General features: G+C 38.9%; 1 protein-coding gene across 1 annotated transcript in view; it reads right to left on the bottom strand.

The window, feature by feature from the left end:
• Positions 1 to 11,702, bottom strand: part of ephb1 (EPH receptor B1) — a 174,925-nt gene that overhangs the window by 28,848 nt on the left and 134,375 nt on the right. The window contains exons 7-10 of the mRNA XM_088014682.1: positions 10,719 to 10,881; positions 7,086 to 7,194; positions 6,076 to 6,140; positions 428 to 616 (exon numbers count right to left, since the gene is read on the bottom strand). Of these exons, the coding sequence (XP_087870808.1) occupies positions 428 to 616; positions 6,076 to 6,140; positions 7,086 to 7,194; positions 10,719 to 10,881 (526 nt within the window). The remainder of the gene's footprint in view (positions 1 to 427; positions 617 to 6,075; positions 6,141 to 7,085; positions 7,195 to 10,718; positions 10,882 to 11,702) is intronic.

The following is an 11,702-nucleotide window of genomic DNA, read 5'->3' as shown; positions in this document are numbered from 1 at the left end:
TACTTTAAAAGACATCGTGAGTTCAATTTCAAACAAGGGTCCACACTGTTTTACATGTACATTTGATGAAAGTGTGTGACTGAAGGCAAAACGTTGCAAAAAAACAACACTATTATTCACTAAAATAAATAAAATAGAAAAACAGAAAATGAACTGAAAGGCTTGAGTTATTCTCCTTGGGGTCCCAAGCGCACTATGTTGCTGGTGCGCTTGACTTTGACCCTTGACATGACTGATTTATTTGACAAACAGTCTGACTCTCTGACCTGCCACAGATGCAGGTTAAACTCAATGGCACACAGACATGCACTTCATATACGATATGCAGAAGCATCTGAAATCACAGCAATCCACATCCAGATCATGTCTCAAGAAACAGCAAATGTGCAGACAGAAATGTGTTGCTTCAATATACTGTTTGTCATACCTGCACCGATGACCTCCTCAATCTTGACAGTGGAGACATCAATCTCTTTGGCGAATTCTCGCACTGCCTCGTTGGGGTCCTCGTAAGTGAAGGGGTCAATGTAGATCTTCATTCCTGGTGAGCCTGAGAAGTGGGTCGGGCAGCCCAGTGGGGAGGGGCAGTTAGACATGTCGGCTCGCAAAGAGAGTTCTAGGACAACCAAAGCGCTCAGTGAGCTTTTCAAGAAGGAGATAGTCTTCCTTTACACTTAAGTGAAATATTCTATAAATGTCAGATTGTTACAATTAGTCCCTAGATTGTAGCTTAAGTCTCAATATAACAAAATGTTACAACCTCTACAAGCACTTAGTACTGGAGATGCTGATTTCTTTAGAGCCCAAATCAGCAACAAGACATAAAATGACAGGTGAAAATATATTTGCATTGTACAGAATAAGTGGTAGGTTACAGGGACAACTTGCTTCAAAGAAGGGAGGAAAAAAAAATCTTTGCTGGAATAAAATGTGAAACTAGAAAAGGAAAATAAGAAAGCAAAGCATTAGAGGCGACACAGAGCGTCTACGGTGTATAGAAAGCATAAATATATGCCTTTTTTTATTCCTTTATCCCTTACACTGGCAATATCTGCTCTTTCATCATGGTAGAACCAATTTCCCAGCAGCGTTTTGCTATAGGAGCTCATAAAAAGATAAAGCTACCATGCCATCAACAAGCTCTTTATGCAATTCTGCAACAAGCGGACAGTTCACAGACCGGAGATGTCTTTCCAAACGAAGGAAAGGTTTACTGTGTTGACAGGTTGGGTGGGTGGGAAAAAAAACACTTGTAAACAAATTTAATATGCTCCAAAAGGACAAACAGCCAGCAACCAGACATGAAATCATCATCTCTGCTGTGACATCGAAGGGCAGGCCAGTTTCATAGGGGCTGGTTAATCCAAACTTTGCCAGCTGTAATTTGAATAAACCTGTCTTCAATCAAGTAAAATGTATGCCTGCTCATTTGCATGAACTACACAGAAGGACAGGAGGGTCTCAAGAGACAATGTGAGGGTAGGTTCCAGGGATCAAATTACCTCACCTTGCAGTTAACACTGTAATTGCTTGGAACCCAGTTTAGGTTAATTTAGTTCATCATTTGATTTTGTTCATTGTAAAGAGTTTTTAGAGCTTTGCTTTGGAAACTGTTTTGCTATTTCCAAGGGTTGCCGGGGCAAAGCTTGATATTTCGACAGGGGAACCATGTCTGGCTACAAGCACATGCAAAGACACTTATAGTCTCAAGCTAAAATTGAATCTCAAACTCTGCACACCCATTACTTTCTAACTCTCACTCTAGAGCCCACTTTTATCTATAATTGAAAACGCAAACAGTTTATTTTTCTGCCTCCCCATGGTACAGCCCTGGTTAACTGGACTCATCTTTTTCTGACCACTGGCTAAAAACATAGACTCTCAATTTAACATGAATATTTTAAAGGGACCTCGTCTAAGTGTATGAAGTAAATGTATCTGAACATCATTTCTATCTTTACCAACATAAAAAACTTGTCCTCTGTAGGGAGAGGATGCACAGCTCTTCTCGTGGACTTTGAGGAATTGAACAAAATTTTTGCAGTTTTCTAGAACATCAGCATCAATTAGACTGTGTTTTTCTTTTATTAAATTGAAAACATGAACATATAAGGGGAAATATGTTGTCATTCCTCTTATGTAACTTATAGAGATCAAATATGTAGCTCTTTACTCTGTGCTAACAAAATATGTGCTACTCTGTGCTAACAAAAAAGCTGTGTAGCTGCCTAGTTGTGCAAGGGCACATTTTTACCTCTGCCACTTACGAAGAGAACAGTCTTGAGTAATGAACATGTTCCATTTAGAATGAAAAAGGGATATTATCACAGAACAGAAATTAAACGAAACTTAGCAATGCTTCCTGGTGAACACGCCAAAAAAAGAAAAAAAGAAAAAGAAAAAAGAAAAGAAAAAGGAAAAAAAAGCTCCAGAACCAAAGCCTTAGAAGGGTGGACTTGTTTGAGAGTAGCCCTGGAAGCATAGAGCGAGTTTGTGCAATTTAAGTCAGTTGGTTTTTCTTTTTTGGCTGATTAATTGAAGTTACATTTTACCGTACACTGCTTAACCATGAAATTTTCTGTCACTGACCTATTTGTCTGCTATGCTTGTTTACTAAGTGGGTCTAATGTATTCACAAATCAACCACACCGGACCAGTGCTTCCAATGATCTAATACAACTATGGGGCAAATCAAATTAGTGGTCTTTCTTAACAGGATTTACATTCAGTCTTAAGACAAATAGGAATTCCGGCTTTTTTTTAAAGCTAATCTTTTTAAGTTAAAGGACCGTTTCATACTTTCAGCAAGGGGACTCGCTGTCCACCAATTTATTTTCTCTGACAAAAATGTAATTTCCATACGTCTAAGCATTAATGAAGAGCTGGCAATTAACTGTTTTCTGTAATTATATTTGTTGAGGAATTAACAAACAGCAGCAGGGCAGTATATCCCTACAGTGGGTTCATTTTCATTTCATGTCTGTCTTAGAAGCAGACTAATCTACTTTAGTTGCTCACGGTATTATGAGCTGAGGTTCCTGACTCAATCTAAACTAATTATCCATTGTTTGATGTTGGGAAATCATCTGTCACACACTTAGGCCAATTAGTGTGAAACTCACTCTCAGTTTGTATGTGTTAGGGTTTAAATGGTACAAAGGCACATTGGTGTTTTTGTGCTATTGTGTGTAGGTAATGTCGGTGAACTATCTGGGCCCTATTGCAACTCATCATCATTCAAATGAAAAATGGTAGGGGTTTAACACTGAATAGAGATTCCTTTTGAGACTTACAAAACCTTCATTCTAAAATGTTCTTTGGCATTAGGACCAACGTAAAATTACACAGGCATAAAAACTGAAATATATTGACTTGTCAAATAAGTAAAGCAAAAGCGGATTGTTAGCATTCCCCAAAACAGTCCTTAAAGTTACTCTCTATTTGTGCATAATCTTGTCTAATAAGCAATGCATGCATTGCTACAACCGTACCTGCAAATGCCACCATGTCTGCCAAAGTGTAAAATACATCCCTCATAAAAGTTAAACAACAAATGTGTTATGGAATACAGCAAGCGCTGGTTTTATTTGGTGGGTTTCCAATTTCATTAGCTAATTAAAAAAAATAATAATAAGTATGGGCTTTTATTGCAAAAGCAAGACAGATTTAGAACTTTGAAATTCAAATGATTCCTTGATGAAAGGAAAAGAGAAAAACATGCAACAGCGTTATTGGGGAAATTCTCAGAGTCCACTAAATTAGGTCACCTTGGTTCGTCATGTGAACTATTATTTTTTTTATTTCATGTGTTTACCAGTTTGTTTGTTTCAATATCCCGCCTGGGGTACACTGCACTGTAAAAGGTAGTCATTCAGTTGCTTCTCTAAATCTACTTTATTTACACAATGAGGAAGACGTCAGAGGATGTGTGTGTGTTTGTTTGTGTGTGTGCGTGTGCGTGTGACAACATCTGCAAAAGCAGGCAGCTGGATGAAGCACAATTTTTGGAAGTTTATATAAAACAATTGACGGAGGGGCTCTCTTTTATTGTTGTGCTGAATACTGACATTATCAAACTGTCACTCAAATCTTAAGAGAATAGAGGAAAACAAAACACCATGAGGTGTTGTGGCGATAGAGGGAGTTTCTGAGTGTAGGAAGTGTGAAGGTTTAACAACCAAATCTGTGAATAGGACCCCTTACAAGCATTTCGTTTCCTTTTCATTTCAGATCTCTTGCTTAGTTGTACACTTCTTTGAACCTTAATTTTTTTACAAGCTGCATTATGCTAATTGAATCAGGTTCAACCAAATATAGTTATGACAGAATTGACTCCTATAGTTCATGTCCACAGCGGCTTTAATGAGCCCCAAGCTGCCACCTTTCTGTGACTTTGACACAAAGTAACTGTGTTGAAACACTTTGCTGTGTCAGGTTCAACAAAACTCAATTCCCCGGGTGAGAGTCCCTTTCTCAGACTGCTTGGTTGGCAGATTGTAGAGCTTTCATATGAGCTACAAAGCCTGTACACGTTCCTTTGTGTGCATGTGTGCGTCTGAGTGTGCCTGAGATTATTTGTACGCCCCTCTGGGCTTTGTGTTCCTCATCAGTGCATGCCCGGAAAGGGCTTAGACAAGACTCAATCATGGATATCATGCAGCCCGAAGAAATTTTAGTCAATGTCACAGCGCACAGGAGAGACAATTATATCCACAAATACCTACCTGATCAATTTAGTTTTATGACATCTCTATTTTAACTTTACGCTGAACATAATACGGTGCCTTGTAAGTATATTTATACACCTTGGACTATCAAGCACTTTGATAGACATATTCAAAGCTGCAGTAGAGAGCAATTTAATCCCTTGGATTTCATTTAGATATATTAGGGTATAAAGAAATGCATTTTTGCAACAATTTTTCAAATCTATTCTCTTTACAACTATTGGCTTCTTTATGGTGGTCACATAAAATGGCCCCCGCTGCCTTGGGAAATGGTCCAGGGTGTACCCTGCATCTCGCCCCAATGACTGCTGGAGATAGGCATCAGTCACACTGTGTCCATGAAAAGAAAAAGCAAGTTTAAATAATGGATTGATGGATCTTTTAAACCTTTTTGTTGTCTTTCAAAGTATTATATTAATAAAGCCCATTGTTCTCTGAATCCTTTGGGAGATGAGCCTGCACCTAGATGTATGAAAAAGTCTGCTTTGATAAATAAACTCCAACTTTTGCATTATTCTTAGTCATCACTCTTCAGTTTTTCCACTTTCTAATTTGTAATTCTAATGTGTTATTGTATTGCATTGCTCCGGATCTGACAGCAGACATCCATTAAGTGAGGGAAAGTCAATAAAGCCTAATATGTTGCATAATTACAATAAGAAAAACACAGCGCAATTTTGAGTTGCCAGTCTATTACCAAAGTGTAGTGTCCACCACTTCCTGCATAAACAACCATTATTTTAGAAAATTAATGTAAACATGCCGGGGTGGCTTCTGCGTCGTTGCCATTTGCAGGCTTGTGTTTAATCTAAAATGTGCACTGTAATAATAAAAAGGATCACATTTAAATAAAACAAGTGAGAAAAGGTTGTAAAAGAATTTAGTCAAATTTCCAGGTCCATTTAGGTATCCTCCATTTCATTTCACTGCATACAATTCATTTTTCTTTTGCCATTCTAAATGAATACAATAACCCGACACAAACCGGGAAAACCGACATACACACCGACTTCTTCTTGTGTTAGGGAAACAGTTCTTGTCGGTCTTGCCTGTGCCTACTATTGCTGTAATAATGGTGCACTATTAAATGCAATACAATACAAAGATCTGTAAGCATGTTTCACCATGTTAGTGGATATTTTATATTCAGAAAATATTTCATGTTTTACCATTCAAACAAGGTCCGAGTCATCAGGAAATCAAACTAAAGCTGTTCATTTTCATGGTTTAGGCCATTACACAGTAGAACACAGTTTTTTATATGTGTAGAAATTTAAAGAAAAAAAAAATCTGGTACTGTAAGCCAACCCTTTAGCAATTGTGACTGCAATTATCAGAGTGGACTCACCTCTTCCCGTGCTGTAATGCTGCAGCTTGTCACTGTACACTGCCTCCTTGGTGTATGCTCTTTTCCTGAGAGAGCAGCAAACATTGAAAGAGAATATAAGAGTTGACATGATGAAAGGGAAGACGGCTCATGATGTTCTGTGCTGCCTGAAGATGACGCAGATGAAAATAAATCAGCTTCAGCGGATACCAATAGCAGATGAAGTTTATGAAAATGAGTTGATTTTTAATTAGACCTTGATAGGATCTTTTTTTCTTTTCATGTCTCCTCTGCTTCTGCATCAAAAGAGGCTGCCCCATTTGATGAGCACTTGACTTGCTCAAACTTGCACATCACCGGTGAAAATGTAACTTTCATATATTTTAAGTGGAGCAAGACAGGAATTTGACAATGTGACAAACTGCTGCAAAAAGAGATGGGCTTAATGGGGTGGAGTTGTCACAGTCTCTATGGAAAAAAAAAGTCTTCCTTTTAAAATGTAACAGCTTTTGCATTTCTATTAAATCTATTGATTTTTTTCTGTCATCCTTATGTTAGATCTCTTCATTTCACTTAGGGTAGGGAAGAGGAAACATAAGAACAATTTCTGCAGTGTCCAAATATATAACTTTTGTTCTTTTCCAGTTCATAATTAATCCAACTCAAAATTATCAATACGTTATTTTATTTCAACTGCATTTCCATGATACGCTGGAGATCTAAAAAAAAAAGTGCATAACATTAGCATTAATGTAAACACAATTTACATTAACTAATGCTGAAAAGTTCTACAGAGCAATCTTAGCACTTGACTGACACTGGTAAAGCAAGCTAATATTGGCTGGGTTACTTTGAGAATATATGCAATAATTGTCAAAAACCTTAGTACACTCTGATGCCAGTAGCCAGCCAGTGTCAAGGGGAGCATAACTACTTTTATTCGTTCATCATGCATCTCAGTGACAGCAGGAGCATGAATAATACTTTTCACAATTTAGCACAAAAGAGAAAATAAGGAAAACTCTGGTTACCTGCTGCACACGATGGAGATGGCAATAAGCGAGACAATAAAGACCACTCCAGCAGCTGCTGACCCCGCAATCAGAGGAAGCTGTTCCCTCAGCTCAGACTTGAAGTCGTCTACACAAAGAAAGGGTAGAAGGACATGTAATGAAAATGAAATAAACTGTAAATAATACACACTGTGTTTATTTATCTTATATAGCTTTTCTTGTTTTTGTTTAGTAAAAACTAGAAAAGAGGTGGCAAAACAAAAAAATAACTGATTTAAATTCTGTTGAGAGGTGCTTACGGAAACCCTGTTGTGTTTGACTAAGAAAGTGAAAGGGGGAAAAAAAATAGCAACGCAAGAAAACTTGAGAGCGAAAAAAAAGATCGAGGAAGACCCTACAATCTTCTCTGCTGGTGTATGTGTCATAAACAAGTGGACAAGGAAACTGTTGTTGAAATCTTGGCTTTACAAGTGTTAATAGAAAGCCATTTACTGTCAGTCATCCACTATTTTATTTTAACTAGTGTTGACTGTGGCAGTCCTGGAGGACAACCTAAAAGTGCAAAGGCAGCAGAATCCTCAGCTATCTTTTTGTGTGTGCCAGTCTTTTTGCGACTTTGAGACCCGGAGCACAGTCGTTAAAGCAAAATCACAATTTAGCATGCTGAAGGCAAATCAGCAGCTTCCAAATCCCATCCCATCCCCCATGCAGGATGGACGCATTGGATTAAGGTGATAAAGGGAGACCTAATGCATCTTGGGAGTAGTGTGAGAGTTGCAATATGTGAGGGAGCTCGATTTGACATGAATTGGTCGCCTTTTTAACTTGTAGGTTTTTCAAGAATATTTCAATAAAACATCGTGAACAGCTTTTTGCAGTTTCCCGGCACTCATTCTATTATATTTTGATGCATATTCGTTGTGAGAGGTCTATATAAATCTTCCCTTTGAGAACACCAACTTCCCTTTACAGTTTGAAATCACGCAAAAGGCTCTTCCAGTGGTAAATATGTTCCCATATCTTCGAGACTTACTCCTGGTGCACGGAGACAAAATGAAATCTCTTCCTTAAATGATCGGTCAAGTTTCTTCTATGACTTTGTGTGTCCAGAGGAGTAAAGAGAAAATGGTGAAAAAGCGTACAAAAATGTCCTGGTAGGAGGACACAAAGGATTAAGAAATACATTTATTGGAAGGGAGACAAGGTGTTTACTTTATGAGGAAATGAAGCGGTTTGACGGCAGGAGAAAAGACTGGTAAGAGGGGCCAGGAGGTGGAGGCGTGGGTGTTATCGTCGGCTGTCCTCTGGTGCCTGCTGCTAATTGCCTTGACGAATGTCGTGCTATGGCAACCGGCCAAGGGATGAACCATAAGCAGCATGCGCGACTGTGAGGTATGTGTCCCCGTGTGTGACTGCATGCATGCATCTAAACCGACACTCATGTTTGAGAGAACGATCATTTGTGAAGAGAGGGTGAACAGAGGGCCTACGACTGTGCCTCCACATCTGCTCTGCACAGGTAAATAGCCAAAACGATAAGCTCTATCACCTGACATTTTTCTCTCCATTAAGACTCAACCATAGCATAAAGTATTGTGATCTTCATTACTAATAATACGTCCATATCTGTCAAGTTTTGGATATGCCACCGCTCGCTGTGAGCCATCCCACCTGCCCAACCAAGGTGCAATGTCCTTTACACTTTAAGACACGTTTACTAGAAATCTAAAATACCTGTCAACCACTTAAAAACTACAATTAGGAACTCTAAATCTTAATTTTGCTGATAGGCCTACCTTTATTGTTCTTGAAATGCTGTGGATACATACATTGCTGAGTATGCCCACAGCCTAAATGAAAACACCAAAGGGACCTTAAGCACATTTATTTGCTTTACGTATTCATCAACTATATCTATATGACATAATCACTTGCAGCGTTAACTTGAAGGGATTCATGCAGAAATTCTGAATTACTGCATTAATTCGCCATGGTTAAGAGGTGATCAGCCTATGGCACTGTACAGGCGTAATGGACGCCCAGATTGCTTTGATAGCTGCTTTGAGATCATCCTACTTGTTGCATATGGTATTGCTCATCTTCCTCTTGACGAAAGGTCTGGGGAGTTTGCTGGTCAATCCAAAACAGGAAAACCATACCATTATGGAATACCACTGAACCAGCTTTTGGCTCCTTTGGTAGTGTGTGCAGGTGTCAAGTCCTGCTGGAAAATAAAATCAGCATTTTCATCCAGCTTGACAGTAGAGGGAAGCACAACATTCTTGAGAATTCCCCAGTAGACGGCTGATTGACTGTGGACTTCAGAAAACACAATGGACCAAAACACAACGGATGAGAAGTCTCTGACATTGTCTCTGATTCAGGAGAGGCTTAATATGGCGAATGTGCATTTGTAACCCATCTAGTATTTGCATATGTGTGTCTGGAATGGATTTCACATGACAGTCCGCTCAATTGTTGGGGAACCTTTTCCAAACACCACGTCTTCCTTCCGCTCAATTTTCAGTTAACATGCTTGCATGCAGAACTCTGTGAACAACCAGCATTTACAGCAATGTCGTTTTGTGACTTACCTTCCTTGCGAAGGGTATCGATGACAGTCTTTTGCACATTTGTCAAGTCAGCAGTCTTCCCCATGATTATGTAGCCTATTGACCCAGAGTGAGTGACCACTTAAAGGCTCAGGAAGCCTTTGCGGATGTTGTGAGATGATTAGCTGATTAGGGTGTGACGCCATAAGTTTCCATTCCAGTGAACTTTTTCACAATATTCTAGTATTCTGAGACACTGAATTTTGGATTTTTCTCATCTGTAAGCCATAATCACCAAAATTACTACAAGCAAAAGCTGGGGAATATATCACTCTTTGTGTGAGGATTCTATAGTTACTTTCTGTATTAGTACAATGTGGAAATATCTTTATAACCTCTTTATGTATTAGGAACTCTGTCCATATCAGAGATTAGTGTGGTCTAGTACGAGTTATTCAGACACACTCAAGCTGTTTTGATTCCAGCACCAAACCCCCCGGCTGGGAAGCTTGTGAGGAATTGCTCCACCAACCTCACCAAATCTATTCACACCCTTTCTGCAGTGACACTAATGAACATAGCTCCAGATGCTTGCCAGCTTACCAGGTGTTTCAGCCCATTTTCCCTTGCCAACTGCCCCCTGCCTCTGATGCCCAGAAAAAAAAAGAAAATCAATCTAATCAACTGCTAATCAGAGTTATGTATTCTAGTACAGTTCTCCGGGAACAGAAGGACATGGTAAAAAAAAAAAGCCCCAAAAACAATTAGCTAAGCATTTTAAATGAACCACAGTTAGCTGCACAAAGAAAAGATACTCTGCATTCTTCATGTTCATAGCTCCCACACACACATCTGACCCTGAAGGAAATCAATTTTGCTGTGGAAATAGAAGTGCAATCAAAAACTGTGTTTTTCCTTCCATTTCTTCTGCTAATAATAATCCAACACCAAACACAAAGAGGTGTCCATGGGTGCTAGCAAGAAGAGGGTGTATGTGTGTGTGCGTGGAATGGAAAAAGAAAAAAAAAAAAAAAGAAAAGCAGAGTAGGACAGAGAGATGAGCAGACAGAACTGATTCCTCTGGCTCCACGGTCCTTACCATCTGTGAGGGTTTGGAAGCACATCTTGCTGCTGTATTTGCCAAAGCCAGCCACAGTCCGCGCCCGCACCTGTACCACGTAAACTGTACCCGGCCTGAGGCCCTCCACACGTGCAGTGTTGGTCTGGCTGCGCAGCACAGTGGAGTTTATCTCTGCATGATCCTGAAAGAAGCAGTGAACGCAGAAAACATTAGCGATTAATTACTGCGCAAAAGACACACTGTCAACTAAGAAATAAAGGTTCATTTCCATCCTAAAATTAAAGTTATGACTGGAAACTTCACCAACAAGTGAGCATCAAGGAATTCAATTTGACAGGAGACACCTTGAAATTATTTATGTTTTACAAATCTGACAGAATTGGCTTCTAGCAAGGGTTGTTAATGTGTGGTAGACCTATATCATTGTTGTGTGTGGCATATAGGCGGTCCATGCTAAGTATTGTGCTATTGTTTTTTTTTTTGTTGTTTTTTTTTACAATTCTGTGGCATTAGTGGCCTCCATTCACAGCAACCAGGCAGTAACCAGAACAGATCTGATCCCTTTACTCTGTTTATATATTTTTTTTACACAGAAGAGGAATTGGTTTCCTTATTGGAGAAGGTGTCTTAAAACAAGAAAACCTATCAGACAAACAACAACATATTAAATGGTATTTAATGCATTTGCAACATGTGAACATTTTGCAAAGCCTTGGAAAGAGAAAGACAGAAAGGCATGAAAAGAGAAGCAGGGAACCTTTAGAAAAAATACTTTACTGTAACGTTAAGGTAAAAAGAAAAACATAAACATGGGCCTATTTGTCATGTGACATTTTTTCTAAGCAAAAAAGCTGCTGACTACCTTCAACACTGAGCTACCAAACTGATAAAGAGACATAAGCATTTAACTACATTCAGCTTTTTCTTTTGTGGTGTATGTTTTCTTTTTTTTTTTTTGTTGTTGTTAAGAAAAGACAATGAAAACTGTCTCAGAGCATTTAA

This window comes from Poecilia mexicana, unplaced genomic scaffold (genome assembly GCF_051168715.1).
Source record: "Poecilia mexicana isolate PSO_F unplaced genomic scaffold, ASM5116871v1 scaffold_17, whole genome shotgun sequence".
In the NCBI taxonomy this organism is placed as follows: Eukaryota; Metazoa; Chordata; class Actinopteri; order Cyprinodontiformes; family Poeciliidae; genus Poecilia; species Poecilia mexicana.
The sequence above is the reverse complement of the archived record's forward strand: the minus strand, read 5'-3'. Positions and strand labels throughout refer to the sequence as shown.